The following is an 18,090-nucleotide window of genomic DNA, read 5'->3' on the forward strand; positions in this document are numbered from 1 at the left end:
TTTCGGCACATGCACATGTTGCAAAATCAATTGTCTTGATATTCAAATTTAGAAAATAATTTGAAGAGAAAAAAAAGAGAGAGAGAGAGAGAGAGTTGCAGGGGCAGTTCCTAATCCCATGGCAAACAATCCCTTTTTTCCTGAAAAGAAGGGCAAGGTTGGAAGAGTCACAGACAGGTCTTTGCCTCTGAAAAAGCTACACATGCCTTTGGCTTTGACAGATTTAAGATTACTCAGGGCTACTTTTGTCCATTCACACCCCTCAACCTCAACCTCAAGATATACACTGACTTAACTACTGCTTGCTTCCACTGAGAGAGAAAGAAAATGAAAAATAGGTAAAAGAGCATAGTGTGTGTTGGTGTAGCCACTCTGGAGACAGGAAAACCTACTCAACTTTTTTTATTTTGGTTTATGTTCTGAAAATTCCTCTCCATCTTCTTCTCCTTCCAATTATTTCCTACAAACCAAAGAAAGAGAAAAAAAAAAAAGTAAAAGTAAAACAACAGTTTTGAATTTTTGATCTTACTCTGATCCTAAATTTGTTCGGTTTCTTCTTTCTGACAATGTCGGAACTTCTGCATTCTCGATTCTACAACTGACACTTTCAGCAAAGGCAACACCTTCTCACGTTTTTGTTGTTACTCGGTTACTTCCCACCAACATGGCTTCAAAATCCAGGTATGTCAAGCTCGGTGCTTTGTTTCGCTGGTGTCCCTATTTGCTCTTAAGATCTGATGTGGGTTTCTTCAACTTCTTCGGTGTACCGTTTCACATTTCCTTTTTTGTTCAGGGTGGTTTTCTATTTTATGGTTTTGATCTGCTGTTTGAACACATTTTAAGTTGAATTTCTTGAGTTATGTGGAATGCCCTTTGCTTCATTTGTTTAAATTTCGGTGCTTTTTTGTTTTCCATAAGGTGTGTGCGTGAAATTTAGACACGCGCTTCACTTCATTTCTATTTTTGGTTATTGTTAAGTCTTGATCTTCTTTTGTTCTTGCTAGATTATGTTTTTTCATTAGTTATTGCATCTCTATCTGTGTTTCTGGCCTTAATTCTCACTTTTGGGAAGCAGTTATTAACTTACTTTTTCTTTCTCTTGGTGATTTTTTTTCTTGTTTGTTGAGTTTGGCTTGACAATGCTTTTAGATGCTGAGTTTGGAATAAAGAGTTGGTTTCTGTGGGCTTAGATCCATTTATTTGATTGGATGCAAATATGGCATTTTGTTACTTTTTAGGGTCTTGTCTTTTCTTTTCATTAAATGCATTAGTAATATGAAATTGACATTGTTAATCTGATAGATCCAGTTTATCTGAAACACCCAACAAAGCAACCCCGGCTACTCCCAACAAGGCGCGACCATCAACTCCCAACAAAACATCACCTGCAACTCCAAAAGTTAGTAGACTCAGCAAAGGAGTGTCTAAACCGGAATCAGAATCACCGTCGCCTCTGCAAAATTTGCGCCTGTCTTCAGAAAAATCGTCACCACGAGCTTTGAATTCAAAGCCTGCCACTGAGCGGAAATCACCAAGACCCACTTCCACCACACCTGATGTAAGTTAATAGTAAATGCACTTTGTGTTTGATTACCAAGTGGCCATGTTTGGACAGTTGGACTGTTTTCTTTTCCAATTCTGTTTTTGGATGAAGCATTTGAATTTGCCGAATTTTTCAAGTTTGTTAACAAGTGTTAGTTGTTTGACATTTATTTTCCTTGGAATTTGAAATTTTAGATAATCCATAGCTTCTTATTCATTATTACAAGATGTCCACATTGGGCTGTGTGATAATTGGTACGGCAAAAAAAGAAAAATCTGTTTAGTCATGCTTTTCTTTGGTTATCTGTACTCTGATTCATGTTTATTTTGTATGTTCCTTGAATTTTCAGAAACAAATTCCAAGAGTTGCAAAGGGTTCAGAATTGCAGGCCCAGTTGAATCTTGCTCAAGAAGATCTAAAGAAAGCAAAGGAACAGCTGGTTCAGGCTGAGAAAGAGAAAGAAAAGGCAATTGGTGAGTTGAAAGAAGCACAGAGAGTTGCTGAGGAAGCAAATGAGAAACTCAGCGAGGCAATAGTGGCTCAAAAGCGGGCTGAGGAGAGTTCTGAGATTGAGAAGTTCCGAGCTGTTGAGTTGGAACAGGCCGGAATTGAGGCCGCACAGAAGAAGGAAGAAGAATGGCAGGAAGAGCTTGAAAGTGTGAGAAACCAACATGCTTTGGATGTGTCTGCTCTTCTCTCCACTACTCAGGAGCTTCAGCGGATCAAGCAAGAACTTGCCATGACTTGTGATGCAAAGAACCAGGCACTGAGTCATGCTGATGATGCAACTAAAATTGCTGAGCTTCATGTGGAGAAAGCAGAGATTCTCTCAGTGGAACTGATACGTTTGAAGGCTGTACTGGATTCAAAGCTGGAAACTGAGGCTATTGCAAACAACATTGTATTGGAGCTGCAAGCAGAGATAGAAGCTCTTAAGGAAGAACTTGAAAAGGCAAAGGGTTATGATGCAAAGTTGGCAGAGAAAGAGAATTATATTGAACAGCTTAATGTGGATCTTGAAGCTGCCAGGATGGCTGAATCTTATGCACACAGTCTGCTAGAGGAGTGGACGAAAAAGGTTGAGGAACTAGAAGTGAGAGTTGAAGAAGCAAATAAGTTGGAGAGATCTGCATCAGTGTCTTTGGAATCCGTAATGAAACAGTTAGAAGTAAACAAAGATTTGTTGCATGAAGCAGAATCTGAAATTTCTAGTCTTAAAGAGAAGGTGGGATTGTTGGAAATGACAATTGCGAGACAGACAGGAGATCTTGAGGATTCAGAGTGTTGTCTTCATGTGGCTAAGGAAGAGAGTCTTGAATTGTCAAAGAAGGTTGAATCTCTTGAATCTGAACTCGAGACAGTCAAGGAAGAGAAGGCTCTGGCTTTGAACAACGAAAAACTTTCAGCTTCAAGTGTGCAGACCCTATTAGAAGAGAAAGACAAACTAATTAATGAATTGGAGATCTTGAGAGATGAAGAAGAAAAGACTAAAAAGGCAATGGAAAGCCTAGCTTCTGCTTTACATGAAGTATCCGCAGAAGCTAGAGATTCCAAAGAAAAGCTATTGGCCAACCATGTGGAACATGAAAACTATGAGACCCAGATTGAAGATTTAAAGTTGGTCTTAAAGGCAACTAATGAAAAATATGAGTCCATGCTTAATGATGCACGGCATGAGATTGACACTCTTACATGTAGTGTTGAAAATTCTAAGAGCAACATCGAAAACTCCAAGGCAGAATGGGAGCAGAGAGAACATCATCTTGTCAACTGCTTAAAGCTAACTGAAGAAGAGAACTCGTCCCTGGGAAATGAAATAAATAGGCTGATTCGTTTACTCAAGGACACAGAGGAAGAAGCTAATGCCAAGAGGGAGGAAGAAGGCCAACTGAAGGAAAATCTGAAGGAAGTTGAGGCTGAGGTGATCCACCTGCAGGAAGAACTTAAAGAAGCAAAGGCTGAGAGCATGAAGTTGAAGGAGAGTCTATTGGATAAAGAAAACGAGTTTCAGAATGTTTTTCAAGAAAACGAGGAACTCCGCTTGAGGGAATCCACATCAATTAAGAAGGTGGAGGAGTTATCTAAGATGCTCGATGAAGTTACAAGCAGAAACCAGACAGAGGAAAATGGGGATCTTACTGAAAGTGAGAAAGACTACGACATGCTTCCTAAAGTAGTTGAATTCTCTGAAGAGAATGGACATGGAGGAGAAGACTTATTATCCAAAAAGGTAGAGCTTTCAGCCAATGAAGAGGGACTCAAACAAAGGGTACAGGAAGAAAGTATTCCCATGGATGACAAGTCTGAAAAAACTGAATCTCCTAATCCTGAGAATGTGAATGGAAAAGTAAATGAAGATGCGAGCAAAGGAAAAGATGCCTTGGTAGATGCCGAATTTAAAATGTGGGAGAGCTGCAAGATAGAGAAGAAGGAGTTCTCACCAGAGAGAGAACCAGAGCCTGAATCCTTTGAAGAGGAAGAAGTTGACTCAAAGATAGAGGGTGGTGAGGGCTTTGACCAGGTAAATGGAACCTCTTTAAAAGAAAAGGTTGATGATATTGGGAACTCGCCATCAAAGCAACAAGTGAAGAAGAAGAAGAAGCCTTTGCTTGGCAAGTTCGGAAGCCTGCTCAAGAAAAGGGGTGGTAGCAACCACAAATAGAATGAACAAATGGCAGGTATATTGAAAAAACATTAAAGAATTGTTTGACATGTATTTGCTTTATGATTTTTGCTTCTTGAATAGCTTTTAAAGAATGACAAGGCATGTAATCTTGTTTAGGAGTCTTACTCTAGTCACTTATTTTGGGTTGCGGTTCTCCATGTTGGCAGTAAATTGTATGTGGTGGAATTATTATATATTTTTTTTGCCCCCCTTTATTCTGCTTTTCTCCTTGCCCTTCTATATAGATCTGACTAAAGAACTGGCAAGTTGGATCGTATTTTTATATCATCTTGATTCCCATGAAAGGCTAGATAGAAGTTCTGATGTTTGCTACCCCCTCTGAGGTGTTTCTCTCAAGATATAGTAGTGTGCTAAAATCACCATGTCTTTCTATGTTTATTTGTTAAAAAAAATATGTTTTTGCATGTTGTAGTTTGACATTCAGTTTGAAAGAAAACAGATTATTATTACATTGTGTAATTATAAATTAAATTTAATTTACTCTTTACGGTCATCCATTCCCGGGTGATTCTCCTGATTGACTCTTAATTATCTCAGTTGATGCGAAAAAGTAATACCATTTGTTAGTTAAAAGACGGTTGAGATTGTAATATCCAGGCTTACGACGTGCGTTGGCATGATTACGACTTACGAGTTTACAGCTATAGTGATTGGGCTTATTGGTTTCTAAACTAAGCAGCGAGCGACGCTCACATTTTAAATTAATATACTCTTTATGAAAGTGAAAATGAAAAACAATTAATATGCATAAAGTGTGACGAGAAATAATTATAAGTATTTTATTAGTATACTCTTCCCTTGATCAAGATTCAAGAGCAGTTAATTGGATTCATGCGGTTAACTTATTGTAGGCTGTTGGATGAAGATCATTCAAATGTTTGAGAAACAACATAGCTTCAAGCACATTATAGAAACCTATGTGGCAGACAAAGTAACTTTAACTCAAACTGTACTTGCATTGCATCTTTGGCTTCCTTGACTATGTAACACTCCAAAATTCAATTCCATCCTCGATCTGCAAGGAAATGGAGACAAAGCAACGAGATTTTTTTGGGTTTGGTCAGTTGCAATACTCTTTGCTTTGCGTGCCAAAATATAAAGGTGCTCTTGGAGAGGGACGTTTTAAATGATTCATACTTGATAATGATGGAGAAATAGAAGGAATAAAAATAAAAATAGGGTTAAATTAATCATTTAATTCCTATAATTTTATGGTTCTTATTTTTTTAGTCCTTATAGTTTGAAAGTTGTCTTTTTAAGTCCTATAGTTTACATTTTAATTCTCTTTTAGTCTCTTTAGTTTAAAAATATTCTTTTTAGTCCATATAGTTTACATTTTAATTCTCTTCTAATCCATATAATTTGAAAACTATAGGGAGAATAGTGAAATTATAGTAACTAAAAAGACCACTTTTAAAACTAAGGCTAAGAGAGAATTAAAATGTAAACTATAAAGATTAAAAAGACTACTATCAAATTATAAAGACTAAAAAAGTAAGAATCATAATAAGAACCTAATGAATAATTTAACTTAAAAATAGATGATCAATAACTAAAGATGTTGAGTTATAAAAGAAATAGGAGAAAGATAAATAGCCCAAAAGAGATATATAAGAATCAGTCTCTCATTTTTTTTTAAATATTTTCACTCCACCAAATAATTTTAATTATTTTCATAAACTTTTTTTCTCTAATTTCTCACCGACCATTATGTTTGGGTTATCTATTTTGTGTGAGTAAAAGAGACAAGAGTGTGATGCTTATATTTTGATTTAATTTATTTAATCACTATCCAATTTTTTTTCAATCAACATTAAATGCGACAGGATATTTAAAAGTTATTAATAAATAAGTTCATATCAATTAAATTAACTTGTAAAATTTTCTGAATTACTATTAAAGTATTCTCTAGTCAATTAAATGAAATTTGAATTAAAAAAATAGAAAATTGAAGCAGACACCTTAACAAGGAAGGAAGACACGGTAGTAGAAAAGTTAAGCGGTGCACTGGTTTTGTTTTAGGAGAAGACTGAAAGAAGAAGAAGAAGAAAATTGAGGGAGGATGTGGCTCGAGATTATCTTCGGTTTGGTCATTTACAGATTGTTCCGGCGCTTCTTCTACGACGACGACGTTTTGGACATCGAAGGATCGGATTCTTCTGCTCTTTTCTCCGTCGCGGATAGGTCTCTTTCTTTCCCCTATTTTTCCTTTCCGATTATGGCACTAATCGATTTCAATTTCTTTTCAGGCTTAAAAAACTTTACGGAGCAAATGTGTATGTGGGTCTTCGGATTCCCGATGCCGATACTGCTTCTCGACAGAGCATTGATATGGTTCTTCTCACTAAACAGTATTCTCTCTTTTCTTCCTTTCATTTTACTAATGTAACGTAAGGTTTGCTTCCATAGATTGTGAATAATTGAAGTATGATTTCGATCTTATTATTACTCTACAGAGAGCTATGGGTGATATCTGTGAAAAACTTCTCTGGAATTTTGACAATTGGTGGCGATGGTTGTTGGGTCTGTGAAAAGCCAGACAAACATAAAGCAGAGCGTCACCCTGATCCTGTAAGGTGTTTTTAACACTGACAGAATGCTGTTTTTATGGGATGGTGTCAATTAGAAACTACTTTTGGATGTTCATTATATAATAATAATAATATCAAGCGTGGTTTGGGTTTCTTTTTGTTTGTGATTTGTTATTGAGACTGGGTTGATTGCTTAAATAGTAAGTTTCTTCGTTAATTGTTAATCTCAAATTCTGTACAGGTGGAAGAAGCAAGGAAGCAAGCTTCTATCCTCCAATCATATCTTGAACAGAGAGGGGTTGCTCTGCCTGAAGGATACATATCTTGCAAAGTTATACTTCCAAATCCTAAATTATGGTATGATTTTGAACCTTCTCGTAATGTCTCTCTACTTGCTATTAATAGTGTCAATTTCTTCTAATCTTTTAGATGCTACTCTCTTTTGATTTGTGGTTTGTCGATATACTATGTGGTTTGTGATGTTCATGATTTCATGTGGAGAAGTTATTATTACCTTTGTAAAGCATTTTTTTTCTTTTCATTTTAACCTTCCTTGGTAATGTATGTTAAAATTAAATAATTAATCTCTTTCTTTGTTTTTGCAGTACCGTTCCAGCAGATGGTTTTCCATCTGAAGTTATTACCCATGATCAATGGACGCGACTGAAGCCAGAACCAAAGAGCATGCTGTCTAGTTGGGTAAAGGGTGCCTTTCGCAGTGGGAAGAAGGATATGCAAGAATCTGTTAATCAGAATCTTGATTTTGTCCTTTGCTCAGCTCCAATATGGGATAGGTTAGTTACCATTTGTACTTGATGAGTCACTGTTTATTTTCTAGTAAAATTAATGACAATTTGATGCTGTTAATGGTGCCTTGACAAAACTTTGGCTTAGGGAAGTAAACATGTCAATCCATTTGTGAGCTATGGGATGCTGGCTTGTTAAAAGTCTGGATTGTCCTTACTTGATATGTGTCACAAGCCAATTCAACTTTGAAGCTCTATTAAGAGAAAGCTCAATGATTGTTTTGTTTTATGTTTGTGACATCACAGCATGCAAAAGCTAGCTTGAAGCCATAAAGCATAGGCCCACTCTAACCTTGAGCTGGGTTTTTTTTTTTTTTTTTTAAGATTTAATAGACACTGTTATGAAATGACTAAATGCGTGGTTCCATCTATTTTGCTTGTATTTCTTTTGGTGATATACTATTTTAATGCATTATTTTTGGATGATTTGAAACCCTAATATGTTGCTTTAGCCACTACATAAACAAATGATTTTGGTGCAGCCGAGGAAATTCTTCTGAATTAGAATCTGTAATTCTGATCATATGTGTGTGTGTGTGTGTTAATTGTTGATCGAAAAGGAGCTTAGAAATCAGATGTACCTTCATAAAAGTATATTTTTTGGAGCTTTGTTGGTATCATTTAATATTACCAAATCATAGTTTTTCACTAACAAAAGAGATTGTTTATAGGGTGCAGCTTAAAGGCAACAAGTATGTACTGGGGGAGTTCCTGGAATTTAAGGGCAAACAAGAAGATGTTGAGGCTTTAAGACATATTAGAAGATCAAAAGTTGGTCGTATCATAATCCAAAAGACAAGCATGTTTGGACTAGGTAATCTTTTGGGAATAAATCATTATTTTACTTTTCAATTGTTTTAATCTGCTTAACAGTAATTATGATATCCTCTACCCCCAAAACATAGTAATAATAATATCCTCCTTTAAGTTAAAAGTAGATGAATCATGATCAAGAAGAATCAAGGCACAAAATCCTTATGGTAAGGGAGAAAGAATGTTAGCATTCTAACATTGGCTCTTGTACAGTAAAGGTACCCTTGATTTGCTAAACAAATAAAGAACTGGACAGTACAAAACTACTGGTTTTATGTTTGATTTTAAAATGGACGTTTGTACAAAAGAAAACAAAGGATGAAACATTTGTTATTCTATAAACCAAGGGGCACACCATCCAAAATTTAGAGAAAAAAACTTTCTTCCTCTCTGTGATAATCCTCTTTCCTAAGCCCCCTTCTCTCCCTAAATGTGCATCAAATGCATCTTAGTCGATATTTGGAAATCAGGAAAGTATGTTTTTTGATCTGCTCATTGCTGATTATTAATCCTGTGGTTCATCTAATTATGATATTGAAATAACTACCTGTTACATGAATAATTACCTGTCCCTGATGGAGTCTGGAGGGAAAAACATTCAAGAAAGGAAGCTTTCTATACTTGTATTGATTTGGTCTATAGTTTGCAGTTTATTTGATTAACTTGGGATGATTTGCAGCTCCTTCTAGGCTTCAAGTTCTATACAGCTTGCGTGACTATAGAACTGAAGGGGCATCAGAACCAGAGTGGAAAGAAGTAACCGTCAGATCAAGTACTGAGATAGTCTTTCAGCCTGAAAATGCTTCAAAAGTTCGAAAGTTTAAGCTCTCTTCAGTGAGCTCTATGCTTCTTAGCGCTTGAAGTTGCCCAAACTAAGGAAAGTTATTCTAGGGCGCTGATTTTTGCAGATGGCATCCATCGCTCGTCTATTTATATTCCTCTTCAAGCATATGTATATTCTTCGTTAAGCTACATGAAATGGATACATTACTAGCCTTAGAAAATATCAATACAGTCAGATGTCTTTTTCCGCGAGCTTGTATTATGTATATTTTAATATAATTAACAGTTTTATTTACGTGTGAGGTTTAACTTTAGATCTCCCATATATAGTGACCCTACGGTGAATTGCAAAGAAATATTGCATGTCCCACGGTATTGAAATGCCCACTCTAACCCTATTCAGTGACAAGATTCACGCCCAACGATCAATATTTTTTTTTTCTTTTCTGAATGCCCTCAACGCTCAATATACTCTATGCAACGAGAAATTTAGCTTCCCAATGTCTACTTAATTTTATAATTTGGTAGAATTGATTTTGAATCCATAATGTGATTGAAGTGTGTTTTAAAATTTAGGGATATATTGGATTAGAATTTTAAAAGATTTTGTAGAAATGTAATAATTTTAAAGATTTTTTTAAAAGAATTTTATGGTTTGGATTTTAGTGGATTTATAACATGAATTCATGATATTTGAAACGACTATGAATTTACTAGATTTTAACTGATCCTATGAATTTTAATAACTAAATACAAAATAATAATAAACAAATTATAAAATTTAGATAAATGAAAATAAAATAAATACAAAATTTTCTAATGTTTTAATAACTAATTGATTGTAACTTTATATCATCATATGCATTAGTATCTTCCTATTGTTGCTTTTAGGTTTGAGCAATACGTTTAACATTGTAGTCTTCCTTATTTGGTATTTTTTTTAATAAGTAAAATGTGCATTAATATAAAAGATGCTTGAAAAAGAATAAGAAATACCAATTCTAGACTTTAGGAACCGTAGTATACAGAACCAAAGCCAAAACGCCGTTGGTGGCTTGGTGCTGAAAGAAAGGCACCTACCTATATTTTTTACATGCTTAGCCCACCCTTAAGAATTCATTGTCACAATCGGCATATCATGTCTATATTGTTTTGTATGTGTCGCTAATGAATTCATCGCAATTGAAAAACCTGATATAAAAAATTGGAGATAAACCTGATAGCTTGATATCGGTTAGAGAATTGGAAAAAGAAAAAAACTGCCAACCGGTAAAAAGAAAGAAGAAAAAAAAAAGACTTGAAAAATCCCTAGAGTTTAAGTGGGAATAAGATTGTTTGATGATTGTGGTATTTATATTTTCTACTAAAAAAATTTCATAAAATCTATTGAAATTCATTCTAAAAAATTTATCAAAATTTATATACTTTTTGAATATCACAATTTTTCATAAATTTTAAAAAATCTTAATTGAATATTAATGGATTGTATTAGATTTTTATTTTTTTTTAAATTGTTTTAATTGAATAGCAAGAGATTTATTCTATTATTTAAAAACCTTGATTGAATATCATAATTTTTTTAATAAAAGTTTTTAAAAATCTTTTGAAATTCTTGCCGGTTACAGTAGCCATAAATTTTATATCAGAACGTGTCATAATGTGTAAAATTGATTGAGTGCTAACCAAATTACTGGTACTCAATCGAGCAGCAACAATGCTTGCTCGAAGAGTGTTAACTCTAGTATATTTGTGATGTAAGATTTGTTTTCAAGGTAAATGTAAAATATATGATACATAAATTTAAGGGTTAATTAATTTTTGAGTTTTCAATTTTTTTAGATCATAATTTTTAGTCCTTTAAATTTTTTTAATAAATTTTAGTTCTTTGTTGATTTTTCATCAATATTTTTAGTTTCTGAAATTTTTTATTCATTTTTAACTCCTCATTTATTTGTATTGTTCAATATTAATCTTTGTTTTATTCATTTTTAGTCTCTCATTTTTATATATTTTGAATTAATTTTAAGTAACAAAAATAAATAAAAGACTAAAAATAAGCAAAAATAATTAAAAGACTAAAAAAAACTGATAAAAAAATTAATGAATGACTAAAAATTCTCAAATGAATTTTAAGGGACAAAAATTAGAATATAAAAAATTTGGAGAATAACAACCTAATTAGTCCTAGATTTAAATATATTTCAAAAGCAGTAATTTTTTCCGTAATTTTTTTTTGAAAATAAATGCCCGTTTGGGTCTGTGTCTCAAGCTCTTTTCCGAAGTTGACGTGTAAGCTTCTTTCTCTTGCTTCAGCTTTCCACATCCAATACGTGCGTTTCGTCTCACTAATGCACATCTAAACATTCTATAAAAAAAAACATTCGGATAGAGTATGAATTTACTACTGTCAAAAAATAAATTATTTTATTAAACACTTTTAAATAGTTATTATAAAAGTCTACAATTTTAATGAAAATCTATGATTAAGTAACAGTATTGCATTTAGTTTGAGTTTTTTTTAATAAAGAACTTTTTGACGGAAAAAAATATATTATAGAGGCATACTTTTTCAATTAAACTTTTTATTGTTAGCAGAAATTTTTTAGAAATTACAAAATTATGTGTCCTATAATTCTATTTCATATTTAACGAGTAACATTTATGATTTCACAAAATATGTATGGATGTTTCTTTTTGGGTTAGTCTTTCACTATGATAAATCAAGATTTAAATCTTTGCTAAAAAAATGTCTACATTTAATTTTAAATGGTGCTTTGAACATGATTTCTTTGGAAGGATACATGTGAGAGAAAAAAATAGAAAGGTTTCACGTATTTTAGAGATAAGTCTTGCAAATTTATTTTGTTTAATAATTTTGTGTGGAATACGAATTTGAAATTTTTTAACTCTTGAATTATGTGATATCAATGTGTTGACAATGCATGTTAAATTTTAGATACATTCAACATTTGTAGACATTAATATTTACTGAAATGTATAATATACAGTAAAATAAAGTAATTAATGAAGTATAAAATAATTATAAAACTGTTTTACAGTATACAGACAATTAAAAATTACATTAAACTGTAACTTTTAAATTGGTAGGTTTCATCTTTATACTAACATCAGTTACATGATTTTATTGATCCTTCATAGTGTTGAACTAATGAACTCTATCGGAAAACTTGCAAGTTAATTTTTCAATTGAATTGGCTTTACAAAACTTTGGCCGAAGTTCTTTATTATCATAGATTTTCCTGTGAAAAATTCAGCTTTATAACAATACAAATAAAGATCTCAAATTGGGTATTCTACGTACCTTTATTTCTGACTTTCTTTTTCATCTGACAACTTTTTATTTGGATTGGAATAATTGTGTATATTAATATTAAGTGTTCTCTAGCATTTATTATTGAAACTTCAATTAATTAATAAATATGAAAAAAGTAATTTTATTTCTAATAAAAAAGTCCTTTTATTTTAAAGATTATGGTTGACCTTGAATGTTTTATGATTGCATCCATTCAACTTCAAATTAAAGTTACGCTTTCATGTCACATATTTATATCCAAATTAAAGGAACATAAGGTTTTATTGAGAGTATTAAAGTGCGTGGAAACATGGAAAGAGGGGATAGGAAGATTGCCTTTAATTATAATAACGTAAAGTTTTAAATCATATAATAATATCATGTAATTAATATATATATATATATATATATATATATAGAGAGAGAGAGAGAGAGAGAGAGAGAGACTACAGGAATTAAATTTCAATATTTAAGTTATTATTATGAGGAAAATATTTATTGATATTTTTTTTTTTATATATGAACGGTTCCTTGCATGCATACAGGACCAAAGTGGATTAATCGAAGAATTAATACAATTTTGACTCATTTTTTGTTTTGTCTTATTTATTGGGTCAAAATCAATAGGAATAGTCTTACCTAAAAGATAACAAAAATTCTTGACTTTTTTTATCCAAAGACATATAATTAAATATAACCATCAAGTTATATAGAAGGAAGATCATACTGAGTTTCACCTCTTAAGTAAATTATACCGTTCGATTTTCTAGGTTGCTTTCTGATTAGTGTCAATGAGAAAATAATTGCATAGACAAATGGTATAATAAGGGAAATGTTATTAAGAACCATTGAGAAGTTGGACTAAAGTTGGGTTGGTGTCATATTTCTCCTTTTACTTCAAACTTCAGAGCACATATAAATGAGTCATTTTCACAATTGTATCTCTCGTGTATTGTCTCTACATAACTAATCGTTTATAATATCCACCCCCTTTTCCCACTCTTCAAGTTTCAACTAAAGTCTCCTCCATTTTATTCATCAATTAATTTATTTTCCTTGTCCTTCTCGTTCAAAGATGTTAATTAATTAGTTTGTGTGGAAAATAGATGAGACAAACAATAAGTGGATTGCAAGAATTTTCTTCATCATGCATGGCTTAATTCGAACCATTCATATGCACATTTAAATTTTATAAAAATATGACTTCATTTAAGAAGGAAAGCCTACAAACAGCATTTTATTTTATAGTATAGTTTATACAAAGAAAAAGAACATCATAGGCCTCTATTCTATGATTGATTTAATTTCCACGTTGTACATTTAATATACAATACAAGAGCTTTCTATATTTGGATCTGAAATCAATCCATCGTCAAATAATACATACAAATTAAACCAACCATTATATATAACTAAATGAACAGTATATTTTTTTTTTATTATAGATAGAACAGCGAATAAATCCCGTTATTGCTGTGATAGCTCTCAAATTCCGTGATCATGGGAAAGTCGACCATGTCTGGTTAGAATGTTGGCTACAAATAAACAGATAGAAAGAGAAAAAATGAGTGTCCCCTGCTATGCCAAATAATAATAATAAAAAGTTTATCTCTATATAAAAGTTTGAATATTATGAACTAATCAAAAGTCATTTTTGATAGTATAATTTTAAAAATAATTATTATAAAAATAAACAAAACTATTATAAATAATAATTTATAATTAAAATTTACATTTTCAGTACATATATTATATTATTTATTGCAATAATAATAACACGATGGTAATGATAGTCTAATATAAATATAATATCATGAATATATTATCTTTTCCGATAAAATTATAATAAATATGAATTGTAAAGACGTTAATTAAGTTATTATTTGCGATCAAATATATGAAATAGAAAATGCGAAGCCCACTTACTCCATAAAACCTTTCCAATAAGTCTGGTTTGTTTCTTCTTCATCCATGAAATCTCCCCACGTTAACTCAAAAGCGGAGGTGGAAAAGTCCTTCGAGTTTACCAATATGTTTTGTGCTTCCTTAACAACTGGGGAACGATCAGGTGAGGCTGAAACCAGATTTGGAAGCGAGTTTGATGACGGTGAAGGCTCAGCGTTTCTGCCACCATTCAAGTTCTGATCAAAGTTTTGGACAGAAAGTGAATTACCATCATAAAGGTTATGGAGATCATTGGAGTGAAGATTATTCAACCCCCCCAAAACATCATTTAGCAAAGAATAAGAAGAATCTGGCAGTGGGTCTGAGTTTGAGGCTTCAAATATGTTTTGCAATAATTGGAGTTTATTAGCATCTGACTGTAACCTAATTAGAGCCAATATCTGTTGTAGGTTGCTAAGAAGGTTTAGGTGATGAGTTCTTGGACGGTGAGTCACTGGGTCTAACCCCATTTGCATTAGCTTCTTCTTTAAATGCGTGTTCCACAAATTCTTTATTTCATTATCAGTCCTCCCTGGCAGATGAGATGCTATAGCCGCCCACCTAATAATTAACAATATTAAACACTCCAATTAATTATATATAATAATGAAGAGGTTTGGGGATTACTTATTCCCGAGAACTGAATGTAAATTGATGATTAGTTGCTCTTCTTCATCAGAGAATTTTCCGCGTTTGATGTCAGGCCTGAGGTAATTAGTCCACCTCAGTCTGCAACTCTTTCCACACCTGTTTAAGCCTGCAAGCCTTGGAAGGGCTCTCCAACTTCCATGACCATGTTTCTCAATGAAATCCACTAATATTTTGTCCTCTTCTGGGCTCCATGGCCCCTTCTTCAAACCACTTTCATCACTGCTTATTGGTGTTCTCATCATCACTGCATGCAGTTACAAATTTACAATACTTAATATAAGAATATATACCAAAAAAGAAAGAAAGAAAGAGATCAACAGAAGAAGAATCCAAACCTTTGTCAAGTGTTGTGAAGAGGATAGGAGGATAAAACTTACATTTACCAGACAAGTATTTGTTATATTTAAGGTGGCGATCGATGGATGTTTGGAATAAATAGCAATGCAACTTATTATATATGCATCATATTCATATGTCGGGGTGGCATATTCCAAGTTTGTCGTGCATATCGTACACAAAGTCAAATAGATAACGACCTTGAAGGGAATCAGCACACACTCACTCCTCAAATTACATATACTTTTAGTATATATATATATATTATTTTCTTAAAATTTATCGTTCGATTGAATTAGTTTGCAATCAAAATTAATTTTCCATAGACGTACAAAGTAGCAAGACTGCCAGAGTATAGTCAACATAACTCGAAACATACATATTTTATATTAGAAAGAACGAAAATTATTAATTAAAAAGTGAAAAGAATATATAAATGAATATGATGAATTAGAATTAGCATATGCAGAAGGGTAACATGATGCAATTTTCAACCGAGGCTAGCTAGGTATGAGTATGACTTTCACTTGTCCAACAAGAACAAGGCACATCACATTCACATGTATGTATGCGTATAGCTAGGGCAACATGAATCGCAACGAACTTGAACTACTATCAAGAGTTGGTTTACATGTGGCAATCATTTGAAACTCACTTTTCATAGCCCATTTGGAGAAGAAACTTCCTATAACTTGAAACCATCGAATATGTCTTAACATTAATTGCTTTAACTTAATTAGAAGCCTATTTTATTTATATGTGTTTAAGGTATGCAACTCAATGAACGCAAAACAACATAAACGGTCCACTTGTGGGACCCCAGATTCAACGAATCCATATATATATATATATGAACATATATTTATACACGATATCTTATTGGTAGCTAAATTATATAGGTATACTGAACAAACATGGTATAGATACTGCATATTTAACTGCATAATATATTAATTAATAGTTGAAACATATGAATGGGTACATATAAAAAAGATTCTAGTCACTTGAGCATAATTTGTAGATGTTAATTGATATATGTGAATAATGAAAAAAAAAAGAATAAATTAGGACTGATATCCATGACAACTTCATTATCTTATCTTATAATCATAAATATATTTTAAATATATGCCGTGCGCTGTTTAAAGTTTCCATATGCACGGAACACTGTCAATAAGAGATTGCGAAATCAACGACGACTAGAATTGGCAAGTGTTTGATAAAATCTAAACATATAAGAATACCAATTGGTAGATGCAGCAGCCTTTTAGTTTATTCAATCTCGTTAGGTAGTAAAAGTGAAAAATGATTACGCATTAGCATCCCACCACCATATTTAAAAATCAAATAATTATGACATCTAATACACAATCAAATATCCCTTTAATTGAAAAAAGAAATATACGCATATACTATACACAAATTAGAAAACACTACTCTAACTAGTTTATCTAGTCTAATCTATATCTATTTTTTTAATCAGTAATCTATATCTATTAATTAGTTCTAATAGAAAAGTACCCTCTACTTTTAGGTGAGAGTGAGAATAAGAAAACCGTATAGCATCCTCAACACAAACTTAAAGGTATAGAGGCATGCTAAAGGTTAAAACGCTGTTGATTTTAATTTGCTTTTTAATATTTGAGTTTCCAATCTCATACACTATCAAAAGGCCTAAGTAGCATTCTCCATTCTCTATCTGAATTACCAAAATCTTTCTCAATAATATCAAAACCCTTATGGCTGTGACAGAAAGTCTTGGCATCATTGTCCTTTTCAGAATATATTAAACACACAGAAGGAGGAGGGGAATCTCCAACTAATCTTCAGTGTTTCCATAGCAACAGTTTTTTTCCCTTTACCAAACAAATTAAGGATTTTTGTTTTCTGCACCCTCTTTATTTTTTATACCTAAAAATTTAGTTTTTACCTGAACTTGATTGCATCGTGCAGTAATCATGTAACCAACCTACCTATCTAATATCTATAAACAAAATACTTTTCACTAGATAACAAGTACTAATAAACAATAAGACGAAGCAAGTATATATGAATCTTTACATGAAAATTTCATGTAATTTCAAATTTTATATATAATTAAAAAGCATTTATATGGGAATAACTTTAGTAAAGTGAACTTTTAAGATAAAGTCATAAGAGGATTACACCATAAAGTGTGGCCGTGCTAGAATTGTGAGATTTGTATTTTTTTTCACATAAAAGTTTAATTCTTTCACGTAACTCTTATATACAAAATTTTATATTATTTTAAATTTATTCCATACCTCAATTTAAAATTTCACATAGATGTAATAAATATTTTTTAAAATATATTAAAATGTGAATTAGTTAATTATCTGATTGTTGTTAAATTTTAACAAAATTTAATATAAACAATCAAGGTAACATAAAATTATAATTAAATAATAAAAATTACTTTTTATATAGTTATTAATAATTTAATAATTGGGCAGAATTTCACTGATATAATTTCATTTCCATATATATTAATATTTAGTTTTTTTTAAATGCTTTGATATTTTGTCCTTCTATTTTCAATTGTTCCACTACTCAAATCATTTTTCATTGTTCACCATCATGAATAATTGAATACTATCAGTCTATCACCACCACAAAAATAAGAATAATAAAGTCTCAGTCAATGTATACCAAATCATGCGGAA

At 32.1% G+C, this 18,090-nt stretch overlaps 3 protein-coding genes across 3 annotated transcripts; 2 read left to right on the plus strand and 1 right to left on the minus strand.

Moving 5' to 3' along the window:
- Positions 1-4,546, plus strand: LOC100803802 (WEB family protein At3g02930, chloroplastic). Its single transcript, XM_003537678.5, has 3 exons — positions 1-681; positions 1,303-1,558; positions 1,893-4,546. The coding sequence occupies exons 1-3, from the start codon at positions 665-667 to the stop codon at positions 4,203-4,205; spliced, it is 2,586 nt and encodes an 861-aa protein (XP_003537726.1). The 5' UTR covers positions 1-664; the 3' UTR covers positions 4,206-4,546.
- Positions 4,547-6,164: 1,618 nt separating this feature from the next.
- Positions 6,165-9,457, plus strand: LOC100805402 (uncharacterized). The gene is made up of 7 exons (XM_003537681.5): positions 6,165-6,413; positions 6,479-6,580; positions 6,686-6,800; positions 7,002-7,117; positions 7,366-7,554; positions 8,238-8,380; positions 9,059-9,457. The coding sequence occupies exons 1-7, from the start codon at positions 6,292-6,294 to the stop codon at positions 9,238-9,240; spliced, it is 969 nt and encodes a 322-aa protein (XP_003537729.1). The 5' UTR covers positions 6,165-6,291; the 3' UTR covers positions 9,241-9,457.
- Positions 9,458-13,673: 4,216 nt separating this feature from the next.
- Positions 13,674-16,079, minus strand: LOC100808232 (transcription factor MYB92). The gene is made up of 4 exons (XM_003538605.5): positions 15,406-16,079; positions 15,047-15,314; positions 14,402-14,980; positions 13,674-14,010 (listed from the first exon to the last, which is right to left on the minus strand). The coding sequence occupies exons 2-4, from the start codon at positions 15,310-15,312 to the stop codon at positions 13,974-13,976; spliced, it is 882 nt and encodes a 293-aa protein (XP_003538653.3). The 5' UTR covers positions 15,313-15,314; positions 15,406-16,079; the 3' UTR covers positions 13,674-13,973.
- Positions 16,080-18,090: the final 2,011 nt, after the last annotated feature.

Source organism: Glycine max, chromosome 11, assembly GCF_000004515.6.
Source record: "Glycine max cultivar Williams 82 chromosome 11, Glycine_max_v4.0, whole genome shotgun sequence".
Lineage (NCBI taxonomy): Eukaryota > Viridiplantae > Streptophyta > Magnoliopsida > Fabales > Fabaceae > Glycine > Glycine max.

Excerpts from the sequence above, each read along its gene's own strand:
- LOC100803802 (XM_003537678.5), top strand. Across the intron at positions 1,559-1,892 it reads CCACTTCCACCACACCTGAT|AAACAAATTCCAAGAGTTGC; the intron begins GTAAGTTAATAG and ends TTGAATTTTCAG.
- LOC100805402 (XM_003537681.5), top strand. The coding sequence starts at position 6,292 with ATGTGGCTCGAGATTATCTTCGGTTTGGTCATTTACAGATTGTTCCGG. Across the intron at positions 6,414-6,478 it reads CTTTTCTCCGTCGCGGATAG|GCTTAAAAAACTTTACGGAG; the intron begins GTCTCTTTCTTT and ends ATTTCTTTTCAG. Across the intron at positions 8,381-9,058 it reads GACAAGCATGTTTGGACTAG|CTCCTTCTAGGCTTCAAGTT; the intron begins GTAATCTTTTGG and ends GATGATTTGCAG.
- LOC100808232 (XM_003538605.5), bottom strand. The coding sequence starts at position 15,312 with ATGATGAGAACACCAATAAGCAGTGATGAAAGTGGTTTGAAGAAGGGG. Across the intron at positions 14,981-15,046 it reads CATTCAGTTCTCGGGAATAA|GTGGGCGGCTATAGCATCTC; the intron begins GTAATCCCCAAA and ends GTTAATTATTAG. Across the intron at positions 14,011-14,401 it reads TATTGGAAAGGTTTTATGGA|CCAACATTCTAACCAGACAT; the intron begins GTAAGTGGGCTT and ends GTTTATTTGTAG.